Source organism: Diceros bicornis, chromosome 18 (genome assembly GCF_020826845.1).
Source record: "Diceros bicornis minor isolate mBicDic1 chromosome 18, mDicBic1.mat.cur, whole genome shotgun sequence".
Classification (NCBI taxonomy): domain Eukaryota; kingdom Metazoa; phylum Chordata; class Mammalia; order Perissodactyla; family Rhinocerotidae; genus Diceros; species Diceros bicornis.
Genome location: NC_080757.1, coordinates 46949486 through 46966758, shown reverse-complemented (window position 1 = coordinate 46966758; position 17273 = coordinate 46949486). Strand labels below are relative to the sequence as shown.

Genomic DNA, 17273 nt, shown 5'->3' with positions numbered 1-17273 from the left:
CAAAAAGACTAATTCGCAGCCAAGTAGTAGCTATTCTCAAAGACTGGTGTGTGATTGGTTAGGCCTCGTGGTACTCCACTGTCTCCCACTCTGAACCCCGCTGATCAGCAGCTCTACTGTCTGGAATAAAAGCAGTCAAAGCCTTTGTGTGGCCAAAGAGCTGTCAAAAAGTCCATAGAAGAGCCCTTAGAACCTCCTGCAAAGCCTGCTTGTTCTTAATGTATGGGAATTCATAGCTGGTGCAAAGCAGCAAATAGGAGAAATGTTGCCACAGGCATTCAACACGAAGTGAAGTGAACGAATGAAAGCCAGGGGGAAGACCAAAATGTTAGAAGCTAATGTGACTTAAAGCATGACAGTCTGGGTAAGTTAGCTCAAGACAGAGCCTCCTGTGTGCTGCGGAGGCCAAGGGCATCGTTGAGAGCAACACCCCCGGGTGCTAACCTTCTGGGGTTTTATTTTGTTTTTGTTTTTTGTTTTTTTTTGAAGATTTTATTTATTTTATTTTTTTCCCCCCAAAGCCCCAGTAGATAGTTGTATGTCATAGCTGCACATCCTTCTAGTTGCTGTATATGGGACTCGGCCTCAGGATGGACGGAGAAGTGGTGCCTCGATGCGCACCAGGGATCCGAACCCGGGCCACCAGCATTGCAGCGCGCGCACTTAACCACCAAGCCACAGGGCCGGCCCTGGGGTTTTATTTTGGATGACAAGCTAGATACCCTGAGCTGGGGTCCCTGGGAAAGAATGAACTTGGGCATGGGGAGAAGGAGGCATTTAGAGTCAGCATATTGGACCTGGGATGTTTGTTTTTGCTGAGCATTCTTAAGCAAGTTGGATGTTCTTCCTTCTTCAAGAATGTACTTGTCACTTGACCAGGAGTATATTTAATTCAGTGCCATTCCTGCACACTAACATTTCCACATGTCTATAATGAGAAGCTTCTTGAAGATTTCAAAAGGTTCTTGGGTTTATGTTTGAGTGTATGACTCATGTAATTTTGAATTCTATTCTTGAGTAAATTCTTTATCTCAGACTTATAAACCACTTGCAGAACACAGCAGTAGGATGTTGGTTTCCAGAGTGATGATCTGTCTCTTTTTAAAAGATATGGCCTAGAAAGATAACTAAAATTACATTTATACTGTTGCAAGACTAATAGAAATTAATTTTGGAGAAGCTTTTTTCTTTAGATCGTGTCGTATTTAGATATTTAATAAGAAAGATAGATTTTTTAAATAATTCGTTCCCTAAATACAGGCTTTGGTTTTGATATATAAAAGAATAATTTTGTAGGGAGAACATTATCAGTTTTGAGAAGAAATTCTAACTTGTAAATTTAATCTCAGTTTCATGCAATTCTTGCTTTTAAGAAATTAGAGTAAGCAAATCTTAAGGAGAAAACAGACTCATTACATGCAGCCAAAAAAGACTTGGGTTGCTTTTCGTTGGTCTCTCACAACCCTCAATATAATGAGTACAAGAAATAAAAAAGCATAAGCATTTCTTTCTACATTATACTTAATTGAAAATATCCTGCCCCTGTAATGGGTCACCTGAGTTTTTATGTATGGCTTTGATAAATGTGGCTATTTCCCAGTGCTAGAGAAGTTTGTCAGGTGAGATGTTTCAGTGCAGGCACTCACTTACAAGCAGGTACCTCATGTTTTAAAGTTGGTTGGAGAGGCAACTGTGTGGAAAATGCTTCCTGAATTCCATAGGACCAATGATTAACGATGTCAGGTGACCCCAGAATGATTTTTTTTGATCTTTTATTTTTTAACTTTTTGTTGTAGAAAATTTAAAGTATACACAGAAGTAGAGAGAATAGTATTAATTAACTTTCATGTACCCAACACTCAGCTTCAACAATTTTCAACATTTTGCCAATTTTCTGCTCAACTTACTAACTTTTGGCATGGCTGAACTGCAATTCTGGTCCACCTATGTATAACTACAGTTTATAGCATTGTTTCCTTGGGAAGATGCATCCTGAATTCCAGCTAGGTGGTAGAGGACCACCCTCTTTGGTTTTGTTCCAGGTGTCATCTATGGAGTGAGGAGAGAGGCTGTGGGCATTGTGGGTCTGAGATTTCTCAAACCATGTTTTTTGGAAGAGTAAGTCATTAACTATGAAAAAATATCAATGCTAGGTATCTTTTCACCTCTAAATTTTATATGTAACGTGTAAGGAAAGTACTAAATCCATCAAAGATGGTTCTTATTGTACAATAATTAGCCTTTAAGATAAGATTTGCCATACCCCCAAAGACAGGGAGAGTGTAAGCAAGATGGCCCCAGGGCATGAGCATGTTGATGTGTTGGTGCCCGAGCTGCTGTTGTGAACTCTGTTTCATTCTGTTGCTTCCTTCAGTGGTCTCCTGTTAGGTTGCTGAAGATCCTATCCAAGAAGAAAATATTAAAGTTTCTATTTGTATATATTTTTACTCTTTCTATCTACGAAAGTAAATAAGCCTTGTGAATTTTTAACATGCAGATGACCATATGCTGAGCTTTGGCCAAAATCCTTGGAAATTATCTACAAGGCTATTTGAAATATGGATTTACATCATTATCATTAATGGTGAGCCTCACCCAAAGTGTACATATCGTGCCTTGAGATGTCAGCTGAAGATAATACAAAGCTATCAAAAGGAAAAACTGAAAGTTAGCAAAAAGGCTAATTATTTCATCTTTTGCTCTTTATTTTACTGTTTATAAAAGCTGTGTTATATTAGAACATATATATAATTTATAAGTAAATGTATATATTGTGGATATATACTCAAAAAATTTTTAACTGATGGGATATGTGATCTAAAAAGTTTGGAGGCTACTGATTTATTTGCTTGCTAATCTATTTATTGTCTTATCATTTCAACACTTGTTAATATGATTTAATTTTTATTGTGTATTAACATAAATCAAACCTTGATTTTTTTCAGTGGTTCATCTGAAATCATGTTATTTTTCTAATTTGAATGCTCCTTATATCTCCTCCCTCTATTACTGTCTGCCAATGCATATCCCTGAATTGGGGAGATGCTACCCTGAAGGATAGGAAAAACTGGAATAAAGGCTGTTTTCCCAAGCAGAGTCTGTGGCTGTAGCCCTGACTCCAGTGCTTCTGTGACACTGCTGTGAGGGTGACCTTGGAGCAGATTGGAGGATGTGGATAGTATTGATGCTGGCACTGCCCTCCCTGATGGACTTTTTTTTTTATATTCATGATGGTGTCTTCGAACAGCATTTATTTTGAATGTTGACTATTTGCTTGAGGCTGTCATTCATAGTATGAATTCTATATATCTGTAGGTCTGTTTGTCTTTCATGGGTAAAATCAAATTTGTATCTAAAGTTCTGTAAATTTTAGTGGACTGTTTCTGCCATATTCCAAAGTCCATGATCTATGGTATTATGTTTTTTTGTTTTTTATTGTGAAATTTTTGTTGTACATTATTGTTTATCAGTCACCATATAAGTGCATCCCTCCACCCCTTGTGCCAACCCCCCACCCGCCTAGATATTAAGTTTTAACTGATGACTTCAGTTCTAAACCATTAATACATCAGAAAGGCTTTAAGCCTGGCAAAGAGAAAATCCTGCTTATTTTTCAGTTTTGGGGACAAAAGAAAAGTAATCACCTTGTTGTGTGCTTCAGAGATGATTTTCAGCAGCAGGGCCTCGAGTCCTGACTCTGTTCTTATGTTTAGGATTTGCTTCTTCCCTGATAGACTAGATGAAAGAATGAAGCAGGGGATCTGAGTGACAGGCAGCCTCAAATGCCAGCATAGCCACATGACAGCAGAGTGTCAGCCCAGCCACCCCAGGCACTGAAGATAGAGAAAGCCCCACCGCTTCCTTGGGCCAGAGGGCTGGCGCTTTCCTCTGGTGAGCTCAGCATCAAGCTAACCAAGAGAGCACTGGCCTTGACCTCCTGATTGGCACTGTAACTGAAAGTGAGCACCATAATAGTTCTTCCAGACTTTATTATTTTGCAAAAGGTTAATTGTAGCTTTTAATCTTTCCAAGCATTAAATGAGTCCCTTTACAGATTGTGGTTTGTACTTTCAGCCAGATATGGTTTCTAAATCCAGTGGAGAACTGAAGAGAAACCCCTCATCTTTTATAGATGGGATCACAGGACCAGTCTGTGGGCCAGAGAGCTGCAGCCCGGCTGACTGTGGTCATTGTCCCCCAGTGGCGTACACTGTCTCCATTTTAATGGTTCCAGCTTCAGAAGGAAACGAGGCTTGTCTGAGTCGCTTTACTGTGGGTTGAGAGCATCTCTGAGTTTTTTACTTGAGCTGTTAAAATGGAATGAGTTGCTAACTATATGCTATATCTCTTTACACCCACTCCCATGTCCCATAACAAAATAAAGTTGGAAAAATACCTTACTTGGTAAGAAATCAAGGTTAAGAATTTTAGAACAGCTGAGCAGTGGACAGTTGGGCACTATATGGGGAACAGGGGGAAGGCCTTGGAGGTACTGTGCTGCTCTCAAGATTTGATATTTGACCACTTAGGTCTGGAAATTCCATGTGCAGCTTAATCCAGGGAGTTAGTCAAGCCCCAGGAAAAAACTGGCTAATTGGGAGTATCAAAAGGCACTTAGGGTTGCACTGGGAAATTGCTTTCTGCAAGGGCAGCCTGGATTCGGGTCAGTAGGGGTATATTAGGAGGCAGAATTAGGGGGACTCGAGGAGAGTCGTCCCTAGCCACCTCTTGGCCTGAGCCTCCCGATGGCCAGTCTGCATCCTGGATGCCTGACTGTTGTGGAGTCAGTTATCAGCCCCTGTGAGTCTCAAGGTTTCCTGTCAAAGCTTGTAATGTTCTGGCAAGAGCCCTACATGGGAGTCAGGAAACCTGGACTCCAGTCACAAGACCTCTCTCTGCTCTATAATTTTATTTATTTATTTATTTTTTCCCCCAAAGCCCCAGTAGATAGTTGTACGTCATAGTTGCACATCCTTCTAGTTGCTGTATGTGGGACGCAGCCTCAGCATGGCCAGAGAAGCGGGATCTGAACCCGGGCCGCCAGCAGTGGAGCGCACGCACCCAACCGCTAAACCACGGGGCCGGCCCAGACCTCTCTCTGCTCTAGATGAGAAGTAGCTAATTCAATTTCTGTCCTGAAAAGCTTTAACATTTTTTGCTCCTAAAATGTTGAGAGCATCACAGCAACTCCAAGGCCTTCCCCTTGTTCCCCATATAGTGCCCAACTGTCCACTGCTCAGCTGTTCTGAAATTCTTAATCCTGATTTCTTCTTACCAAGTAAGATATTTCTCCAACTGTATTTTGTTGTGGGACATGGGAGTAGGTGTAAAGAGAGATAACATATAGTTAGGATATAGATATTCTCGTTCTGTGCAATTTTGTGCAGTTATAACTTGGTTTTTCTCTTTGGGAACCCTGCACTTAGTAGGTCCTCAGCTCATTCCTTTGCTTCTCTCCGCTTATACAGCTGGAACCATACTTACTTCTGTGAGGGGCACCCCAGCCTGTCCTATTTACTTGTGCTTTACATACAGATTTTATTTAATCCTCACAGCCACCCTCTGAATTAGGTTACATTCATATATTCAGTCAACAAACATTTGTTACAACTGTGATTGTCTTGTGGCATTTGTAGTTAAGTAAACCAGGTAGTTAACAGATATAGTAATAGGAGGAAAGTGACAGAAAACTGAGCCTAGGTGATCAGAGAAGCTTCCTAGAAGTATCATCTTTGCCATGACCTGAGGGATGGCCAAGTGTTAGCCAGACTGAAGATGGGCTGTGCTTGGAGGTGAGGTAGGAGGAGCCTGGGCCTTGGAGTCCAGTGGACTTGGTTTAAGTCCCAGATTTGCCACTCTATAGACCACTTTTTTTTTTTTTTTTTTTTACACCACTCTCCAGGTAAATCACTTAACTTCTCTTACCACTTTCCTAACCTGTAAAATTGTACGGAATTGGCAGAAATAAAGGAGATAATGCACCTGAGGTGCCTGGGTCATAATATGAGCTTAAGTGTCACCTATTATTATAAATATGAATACTAATATTTTAAAAATCATGTGTAAGATTTTGTTCCTTTTCGTATATAGAGATTATACCTCAATACAGCACTGTTAGCATGGAGAAAGTCATTATGGCTTGAGCAGAGTATGAGGTGGGGACCAGGGAGGCATGAAGCTGGGAAGTAAGCCGTGCTGGACCCTTTTACGGGTGAGAAAACGGAGGGTCTAAGGATAAGTATCATCTAGCTTGGCAGGAAGTGGTGAACCAGTACTGGAACCCAGCGTGTCAGACTTTTAGCAATTCTGCTGATACACATGGGCTGGTTTCAGTGCATGTATTCTGACCAGCAATCTTCCATGTAATCAAGTATGATCAAGGATCAGGCCTCACTTAAGCTAACAAATGATTGTTCACAATAGTCGTGCTATTCAAATCCTGATTCGTGGGTTGTATTTATTTGTTTTTTGGCAGCTGTAGACGTTAGCCTCTGATAGATCTTTAACACAAAGAAAAGAAAATGGTAGTGCAGGAAAGAGGAAATCTAAAGATAAAAGGGAGGGAGAAAACACAGTTGCCCTTGTGTTTGGAGCACAGCTGCTGGTGACTCAGAAAGGATGGGGGTTGGGAGAAGGAGGGTCAAGCCAGCCCCAAACGAGAAGAAGGGATTTTGGAGCCCCTCAGGGAAGGTATCTCCTAGATTATCTTCCTAGGCTGACCCCTGCCTCTCACCTCTTGTCTCCTCTAGTGGGGCAGGTAGGGTTTTGTGGTTTTGAACGGTGCAGGACTTGAAACTCTCTTCTTTCCCTCACATCCTCTGAATCAGATTGTTCTAGTATTCTTGCAATTTGGTGAGTGATAAAGGGTGACCTGTATCTGTCAGAGCTGCCAGCAAAGGACAACCACAAATCATCTCAGATCTGCGGCTGTGTGGGAAGACACTGGCTGAAGCCCAGCAAGAACCCTGTAGAGGGCTGGCTCTCCCCTCAGGTGGTAGCTCACGCTGCTGGGTCAAGAGCCTGGCTTAGTGGTTAAAAACCGAATCCCTGAAGCCCTCTGGAAATGGTTGCTCTTATTACCAGGTACAAGAATTGTACTAGGAACAATAACTGAGTAGCAGCTTGATAGACTAGTGCAGAGGAATGGCTCTTCACCGAGTGGTCATGTAAACAGATGAGCTGATGCGGGGCTTGTATCCCAAGACACGTGAGTGTGTCTTGTCTTTTTTTCTACTGAAAACCAAAGGAATAAGCTAAAAACTTGATGTAAGTTTGTTTGTAAATTGGGTATCTTTTACTGTTCTTATAGAACTATGAGTTGTAAAAAAAAACTTTAGCCTTTTACCTGATTATTTTTATCCTTATTCCTGAGATTTTAGTATTGCATGTTAGCTTTTTATTTTTTATTATTTTATTTTATTTTATTTTTTTGTGAGGAAGATCAGCCCTTTGTTAACATCTGCCAATCCGCTTCTGTTTTTTTTGCTGAGGACGACTGGCCCTGGGCTAACATCTGTGCCCATCTTCCTCCATTTTATATGGGACGCTGCCACAGCATGGCCTGACAAGCAATGCATCAGTGCATGCCCGGGATCCAAACCCGGGCAGCCAGCAGCGGAGCGCGTGCACTTAACCACTATGCCACAGGGCCGGCCCCATGTTAGCTTTTTAATTATAAAAATTATAGCTTTTTGATTTATAAAATAGAATGTTTAATCTGGAGATTACTTAGATTATCATCTCTCATTTAATTATGTAAAGCACCTAGTAAACACAGCATAAAACTACGCTTGTTGGAAGTGTCAGCAAGAGGAGAGAGGAGGATTTTGACCATTCTGGTTGAGCCAGGTGTCTAGGTCTGAAAAGCCAGAACTCAAGAGTGAGACGTGCGCTAATATAGTAGCCAGTAGCTATGTGTAGCCGTTGAGTGCGTGAAGTGTAGCTATTTGGAACTGAGATGTGCTCTAAGTATAAAGTACACACTGGATTCTGAAGAATTAGTTGAAAACAAAGAATGTAAAATATTGTTAATAATTTTTAATATTTATTACATGTTGAAATGATAATATTTTGGATATATTGAGTTAAATAAAATGCATTAATAAAATTAATTTCACCTGCTTTTGTCTTTTTTAATATGGCTCCTAGACAATTTAAAAATTTTGGCTCACATTATACTTCCATTGGACAGTGCTTCCTTGGACAATTCTGCATTTTCTGACTAAGGAAAGACAAAACAAAAGGAATTGGAGGAAACAACCTTTTATTCCTAAATTTCTCTTATTCGTAAATCAGATAATTAACCTATCTCATCTCAGGGCTTTAGAAAGGGAAAAATCTCTACAGCTCACATTACTCTATTTCTCAGAGACTGTCCTGTTGTTTGAGAGTAACTTCATAGTATAATGCCTGTCTTTTCTTCCCTTCAGCTTTTCTAGTCTGGTGGTGACCGGATGATAACTGTAATGCTGGGTGTTTTGTCCAAAATTCCAGTACCATGTTAATTCTTTTGACTTTTTTACATGTCTACTATAATCTTACATAGTTGGAAACTAATGAAGAATCTTTTATATGGAGATATTGTTGCAGAAATGCTTTTCATGTCAAATTATGATTATCATAATTCAAAACAGTCATTAACTAAAGGTTGAGCATCTCAGCTAAGATGTTATGATGGACCCACAGAGGTACCACACATGCTCTTTTTCCTCAGGTAGCTTTACTCTAGCCAGAAGGCGTATACTCAGAGTGAAATGATTCAAGAAGAGCAATACTAGGTGGAAACTGTATGGCCAGATGGCTCATACATGACACTGCTGCTATTTTAATCTCACAGTCATTCCCTGCTCCTAAGAAGTTCTTAAGCACCAGCCCCTCCTTCCCTCTATCCATGGATTCTTCTTGGTTATAGTAGCTCTGCAAGTAAATACAACCTGGCCTTGAGCATGGCTCTGAAGCAGCCCAGAAAAATCAGATCCGCTTCAAGTTCTTTATAAATCTATTTGCCCTTAGAACCTGAGGCCTGGGCTGGCCTCGTGGCTTAGCGGTTAAGTGCACGCGCTCCGCTACCGGCGGCCCGGGTACGGATCTCAGGTGCGCACCAACGCACTGCTTCTCCGGTCATGCTGAGGCCGTGTCCCACATACAGCAACTAGAAGGATGTGCAACTATGACATACAACTATCTACTGGGGCTTTGGGGGAAAAAAAGAGGAGGATTAGCACGGATGTTAGCTCAGGGCTGATCTTCCTCACAAAAAAAAAAAAAAGAACTTGAGGCCTAGTAAACCTGTTATATGTAAGAAAGTATTTTCTGCAATCAAATTGCATAAAAAGAGAACTGTGAATTATATGCCAGGAGAGCTTTAGTGAAAATGTTTGTTTAAAACATTTTAGACAAACATGGTTTAAAAAGACAAATACATTTATAGAAAACATCCAACAATAGCAGAATGCATATTTTTTATAGTGTACGTGGAACATTCACCAGATAGACCATGTTCTGGGCCATAAAACAAACCTTAACAAATTTAGAACTGAAATTATACAAAGCATGTTCTCTGACCATAATGGAATTAAACTAGAAATCAATAACAGAAAGCTATCTGGAAAATTCCCAAATATTTGGAAACTAAGCAACACACTTCTAATTAGCCCATGGGTCCAAAGATAGTCACAAGGGGACATAGAAAATATTTTCAATCAAATGAAATTGAAAGTACAGTGTATCAAAAGTTGCAACTGACACAGTGCTTAGAGGGAAATTAATATCATTAAATGCTTTTATTAGAAAAGAAGGAACGTTTGGGAGCAGCACAAATTGCCAATATCAGGACTGAAAGAGAGAACATCACTACAGACTCTACAGACATTAAAAGAATAATAGGGAAATATTACAAAGAGCATTATGCCCAGAAATTGGACAAGTTAGAGGAAATAGACAAAAATTCCTTGTAAGACACCAACCACCAAAGCTCACTCAAGAAGAAATAGATATCCTGAATAGTCCAATAGCAATTAAAGAAATTGAATTCATAGTTTAAAACCTTTCAACAAAGATAACTCCAGGCCTGGATGGCTTCATTGGCAAATTTACCAAACATTTAAGGAAGAAATATTAATTCTACACACACTCTTCCAGAAAATAGGAGGAGGATTACTTCCCAACTCATTTTATGAGGCTAGCTAATACCTCAAGATACTGCAAGAAAACTGTAGACCAGTTTCCCTCGTGAACTTAGAGGGACAAATGAACAAAATATTAGCAAGTCAAATTCAGCAGTGTATTAAAAGGATAATAATGGTGTTATGCTGGTAAATTGGCTTTCTTTGGTGTGGTTGGAGAGCTCTCTTTGTACTATTCACTGGTTTCCTTGGTGTAAAAACTCCCACCATGGCCAATTGCAAGCTACCAACATGAAGTCACTAAACATGGAGTTGGGAAGAGATGTGTAGAATCAGCTTTCGTGAGGTGGTGTGATCCAACTTCAGCACATCATGACTAATTTTCCCAAGAATGCAAGACTGGTTCAACATTTGAAATTCCATGAAGGTACTTCATCATAATAACAGACTAAGGAAGAAGACAAAAAACTCTGAACCAAAAAATGTACTTAGTTCTACACTTAGCAAAATAAAGCCACCCAAACTGATGCTCTAAAAATACAGACCTCTTCAGGCCCCACTGTGCTCTTGTCCCCTTTTTTGCTTCATTGTTCTCATCCTTGCTGTTTCTTTACAAACATAGATTACACCCTCTTCGCATGGCCACTGCCTACTCATTCAACATTTTTGAATAGATGCAAGTGACTCACTGGGAGGAGGGGGAGATACTCCTAGCTCATGCAAAAAATATACTGAGGTATATAAATCTGTATAATTGGCTCCTAAATTTCACACACACCTCCTATGACAAAGAAGTACGTTTATCTATTTTACTTCCATAACACATTCGGGGTACTCTTTGTGACGACTTTTCTCTTTGATGGTTACTCTAGTGGGATTCTAGGATGGTGAAATGAAGACCTATTTCTTCTCTCCTGGTTTGGGAACACCTTTGGGTCAAGAATCCTTTCCTTTTTTTAATGTTTGTATCAACTCCTGACACGTTACTTGGTACATAAAGAGATTCAACACATGTTTTCAATAAATGAATAAAAGAAAATTTTGAGGATTCCTCATTTGCAGAGACTCTCCATTCAAGACTCTAGTGTGAGACTCAAGTTCCATGGAAATGGCTATTTCTTGAAAAGAAGGGCAACCCTACCTCCAGTGTAGTGATCTTGAGTACCTCTCTGCTCATTACAAAGACATTTATAAAGTGAGGTGGAGGGGGAAGATATTGATTAAAATTCCTTAGAGAACTTCTTTTAAAGGGATCTGGGCCACTCATCATCTAAAAAAGTGCTGGGAGCAGGGGGGTGCGGCCCAGTGGTGTAGTGGTTAAGTTCGCGTGCTCCACTTCAGTGCCCCGGGGTTCGCAGGTTCGGATCCTGGGTGCAGACCTATGCAGCGCTTATCAAGCCACGCTGTGGCAGGCGTCCCACATATAAAGTAGAGGAAGACGGGCATGGATGTTAGCCCAGGGCCAATCTTCCTCAGCAAAAGGAGGAGGATTGGCAGCAGATGTTAGGTCAGAGCTAATCTTCCTCACCAAAAAAAAAAGTACGGTGGGGCAAGCAGAGTGTGAAATGATGAATAGTGATTACAGCTATGAGATTAGCACAATTTTATGGTGTGTTACGCTTTTGTGTGTTGTCTGTACACTTAAATATATTTGCTCTTTTTAAAGATTTTATTTATTTATTTTTCCCCCAAAGTCCCAGTAGATAGTTGTCTGTCATAGCTGCACATCCTTCTAGTTGCTGTATATGGGACACGGCCTCAGCATGGCCGGAGGAGCGGTGTTTCGGTGCACACCCAGGATCCGAACCCTGGGCTGCTGGCAGCGGAGTGCGCGCACTCAACCGCTAAACCACGGGGCCGGCCCTATTTGCTCTTTTTAAAAATCAACGTATACATACATTTATGTTGATGGGAGGGTAGCTGGAGCATAATTTTACTCATTTAAGTTACTGTATATCTTTGAATTTTGATGTATTGCTGATCATATCTATGATTTAATGCCTAATTCTCAATCGTCTGCTTTGCTGTGTGATTTCAATGAGATAGAAACAGAGTGGTAGGGCTGGCCCCGTGGCTTAGCGATTAAGTGTGCGCACTCCGCTGCTGGCGGCCCGGGTTGGTTCCCGGACATGCACTGACGCACCGCTTCTCCGGCCATGCTGAGGCCGTGTCCCACGTACAGCAACTAGAAGGATGTGCATCTATGACATACAACTATCTACTGGGGCTTTGGGGGAAAAAAATAATTAAATAAATAAAGAAAAGAAACAGAGTGGTAGGTGTTTTCTGATTCCTGGATTGGTCACATGAGTTAATATGCTCTGAAATTTCAAAGATTGTTTGCAGGTGGGCTGAGAAGAGGGTGTGTTTGGCTAATTTAAGAAGGCCAGACTGGGTGGGGTTACTCACCCCCAAAGGAGGTCAGGCTGAGAAACTTACTCTATTTACATGAACAAAACTTGTGAGTGTCCTGATTTACTTGTTAGCATTAAAAAAGGAAAAAGAACCTTTTATTTAGGATAATGGACATTAGAATGCTCCCCCCAAATCCAGATTTTTAGTTATCAAAAGCATACCAAATTACTCCTCAGCACTGATTATCCCTCAAGCTAAGCACTTGTCTCAGCAACCTCTAGTCATCAATTAATTGACACTTGAGTCATAGTCAAGTTTGGATTCAGTGTCCCAAATACCACAGTGCTCATCATTTTCATATTGAATCAGAAGTGTATTTATTCTACTTTTACTAATGGAAGTTTTTCTCCATCAGGGATGGATGAATGAGATTTACAACTATGATCCAGAAACTTACCATGCAACTTTGACACATTCAGTCTTTGTTCGACTTGAGGGTGGGACCTTAAGACTTTCAAAGCCCAATAAAAATATATCCAGAAGGGCAAGCTACAATGAAGCAAAGCCAGAGGTCACCTACATCAGCCAGAAAATCTACGAACTCTCAGACAGCAAGGTGAGCCCGACTAATTTTAGAATCTTAGATGAATGAAAAGCATTTGGAATCTTGGTTGCTGTACTGTATTTTTCCCCCTAAAGTTTTGTGTGTGTGTGTGTTTAAAGTATTAGCATAATTTAGAACAGTAGCTCTTGAACGTTAATGTACATATGAACCTTCTGAGCATCTTTTTAAATGCAGATTCTAATTCAGCAACTCTGAGCTGGGCCTGAGAGTCTTCATTTTTATGAGCTCCCAGGTGATACCCATGCTGCTGGTCCAGGAACCACACTTTGAGGAGCAAGGGCGTAGCACACTCTTCTGACTTTGAGAGTTCATTTTTTCAGGCAAACAAAAAGCCTTGTGTGGTGGTGGTAGGGCAATAACTAATGAAGGCTCTGTAAATGTGAAAATTATGGATCTGCAAAATAACTACATTTTGATACAAGTACTATATACTTATGATTTTGAGAAATGTAAATTATTTGTTGGAAAACTCTACAGCTTCTCTGTTTTTCTTATAACTCATGTGAGTGATCTTTAAGTTTCCCCAAAGTGAAAGAAGTATTTAAAATAGTTTTTGTATAAACTTATTCTTGAGGTTGATAAACTTGAGCTTCTCAACTAGATCTAGTTTGGTAAATTCTTTTTTTTCTTTTTCCAGCTTACGTTTGGCCCCGGGTCATTAAACTCAGTTGATATCCAAATTAGTTGATGATAATTTGCTAAACAATTATTGTGCTACTGTTACCTGAAAATTATAGATATTCGTAACTCTTGCAAAATTCTTAAACATCTACCTTCTGAAATGATTTTGAAGAATAACAAGTCATTTCTAAAAATTTATTCCCGTTTCTATACTCATGTTATAGACAGGTGGTAATTATTTCACATTCATCATTTTAGTCAAAAAGAATATAAAGTTTGCATTTGTGCTCTGCATAGTATCAGTGTACAGTGTAGCCAATTCTTAATTTAGTATGTAAATCATCATTTCCCTTTCTCTGTAGATTTATCTTGTACCTAAAAGTTTGGCTCGAAAACGAATATGGAATAAAAAGTACCCCATTTGTATCGAGCTTGGTCGACAAGATGACTTCATGTCTAAGGCCCAGAGTGATAAAGAGAATTCTGAAGATAAGCCACCAGCTGAGAGAGATCTGGGAGGCGAGGACCCTAAGAAGCCACCCCATCCTCAGGAGGGAACAAGATCTAGCCAGCGAGATCAGATACTGTATCTCTTTGGAAGAACTGGCCGAGAAAAAGAGGAATGGTTTAGAAGATTTATTCTGGCATCTAAGCCGAAGTCGGAAATCAAGAAGCCACCTGGTATCTCTGGAAGTAAACCAGGTAATGACATGTGTACTAAATGCTTATGTATTTTTAAAGGGCCTGTGAGAGAATTGAGAGAGATTTACAGGTAGGACAGAAGGCAGCCCACCCTGAATTGATAACTGTCTGCCGCCTAAGGTGAGTTCTCATGAATCATTTACCTTTTAGGCTGGTCACTGCAACCCTTTCTACTGAATCATTCAACCAATGCTGGAACCATTTGCAGATGTATGTTTTTTTGCATTTACTGGTTCCTTAGGATTTATATTTATTTTTACATATAACGACTCCTCTGAGAGAAGAAGCAAAAAGAGAACCCTAGTTATAATAAGAAGGCAAGTGAGAAGCAGCTAGTGCTCTCAAGCTGCTGGCCCTCTAAGCCTAAGATGGCCATAAATCATAGAAATGCAGATTCCTCTGATATCCTGACTCCCTGCATTTGCATCGATAACCATACACCTCTGCTCATTTCCTATCCTTTTGCCCATGTACTCTGTTTGGAACTTCACTGAATCTTTCACTGTTCTCCAAACATGCTGTGCCCTGTCATTGCTTTTTATATATGCTGTTCCTTCTACCTGGAATGCTCTTCCCCAACCTGGGCCAGGAAAATGCCAGCTATTTCTTCAAGAGGCAGTCCAGAGGTCACGACGACCTGCGAAAGTCAGTACTGGGGAAAGCACCTCTCGGCTCTCTTGGGCAGAAGTAGTTACTCCCTTCTTTCTGCCCTGAAAGCCCTTTAGTCATGCTTCAGTTACAATGCTTATTACAGAAAATTGTGATTTATTTGCCTACGTGCCCAAGTTCAAGGGCAGGGATTATGTCTTATTCTTCTTTTTAATGTGGAATTGGCCCAGAGAAAATGCCTGATAAAAAAAATTTGTTGAATGAAAGTTGGCGTGTTTGGAATTGCCATGAGCTGTGGATGAGCAATTAGCTTTCTGCCCAGGTTCCATTTGCCTCTGGGGTTGTGTCGGTCCTTTATTTGACGGTACGAGATCACCAGGGAAAAAGAAAAAAGTACCTATCAGATGTATTTCATGGCTCCCATGACTCTGAATTGTCTTGGAGAGGAATAAAAACTGTTCTAAAAAATTGTCTGTCAGGGCCTGGCCCCATGGCTAAGTGGTTAAAGTTCCACACGCTTCACCTCAGCGGTGTGGATTCGTGGGTTCAGATCCCAGGTGCAGACCTGCTTCACTCACCATCCGTGCTGTGACAGTGACCCACATACAAAAAAGTCGAGGAAGATTGGCACAGATGTTAACTCAGGGCTAATCTTCCTCAAGAAAAAAGAAAAATTATCTATCATTAGAGGGGAAGGTATTTTTCAGGATGGGAAGTAGCCTTATAAATATTTTTTAGTCACTTGATAGCATTTTAGCTGTTTTTCAACTTAACCCAGTGGAGTTTGTTCTATGTTCCATTTACAGGCATGTGCCACACAACAACATTTCAGTCAATGATGGACCACATATATGACCGTGGTCCCATAAGATTAGTACCCTATAGCCTAGGTGTGTAATTGGCTGTATCATCTAGGTTTGTGTGAGTACACTCTGTGATGTTTGCATAATGACAACGTCACCTAACGACGCATTTCTCAGAATATATCCCTATTGTTAAGCAATGCAAGACTGTACTTTGCAGTCATTTTCTTCATCTGTATTAACAGCTGTCACTTATTTGCACTAGGGGTTTTGCCCTCACACAGCAGGCACAACAGTCCCTCCGGGCACCTGACCCACAGCCGCAGCAGCAGCAAAGGCAGCGTGGAGGAGATTATGTCCCAGCCAAAGCAGAAGGAGCTGGTGGGCAATGTGCGGCAGAAGATGCTTCTGGACTACAGCATGTACATGGCCAGATGTGTCCCCCAAGAATACCAGAGTCCCCAAAGGAGCCCTGTACTGAGTGCGGAGAGCAGCCCCACAGCTGGGAAAAAGGTAAAGCTGGCTGCTTGGGTCATGGCTTTCCTGCTCTTCTACTTAAACTCATTTTTTCATGCATAAGCACTTTGAGCACCTCTTGTGTACCAGGCCCAGTTCTAGGCTTTAGGGACACAGTGATGAACAAGGCAGATAAAGGCCTTGCCCCCAGGGGGCTTGTTTTCTGGTCACAGAGACAGAAAGAAACAAACATCAGGTGGTGATAAGAATTAAAATAAAGCCAAATAAGGGAGGATGGAAAGTGGCCAGAACTGCCATTTTAGATCAGTGGTCAGGGAGGGCCTCTTTGAGGAGGTGACCTTCGGGTAGAGACCTGACCAAAGTGAGGAAGTGAGCCGTGGTGATAAGTGTGGGAGGAGCATTCCAGGTGGGGGGACCAGCAAGTGCAAAGGCCCCAAAGCAGGGATGTGGTTGGAGTATTCAAGGCACCGTGATGAGGCCGGTATGGGTGGACAGTGTGCAGGGGACAGAGAGGCAGGGCTTTATCAGACCATTTCCAAGGGGGATGGGAAGCCCTGGGAGGGTTTTGAGCAGGGAGTCACGTAGATCTGATTTAAGTTTAAAAAGATAAGTGGCTCTCCTTGGAGAATTGGCTGTAGGAGGAAAATGGTGGGTGGGAGGCAATCATGGCAGTGGAGAAATGGCTGAGGCTAAGGTGGTAACAGCAGGTGGTGAGAAGTGGCTGGGTTTGGGGTATTTGTTGGAGAGGAGCTGGCTGGATTTGCTGATGAATTAGATGTGGGGTGTGAGAGAAACAGAGGAGTCAAAGATGATTCCTAGCTTTTTGACCTGAGCAACTAGGTGATCAATAGGAAGTTCAGAGTCATTAGTAAGAGAGGTCTAATTCCTCAATAACTATTGTATTCTCAAATTCTCAGACTCCTCAGCTATGTCCAATGCTTTTGAAGATTTACCATC

At 41.1% G+C, this 17273-nt stretch overlaps 1 protein-coding gene across 1 annotated transcript in view; it reads left to right on the top strand.

Annotated features, from left to right (window-relative positions):
• Positions 1-17273, top strand: part of TEX2 (testis expressed 2) — a 107337-nt gene that overhangs the window by 52268 nt on the left and 37796 nt on the right. The window contains exons 3-5 of the mRNA XM_058561376.1: positions 12895-13095; positions 14088-14427; positions 16105-16352. Coding sequence (XP_058417359.1) covers positions 12895-13095; positions 14088-14427; positions 16105-16352 — 789 coding nt within the window. The remainder of the gene's footprint in view (positions 1-12894; positions 13096-14087; positions 14428-16104; positions 16353-17273) is intronic.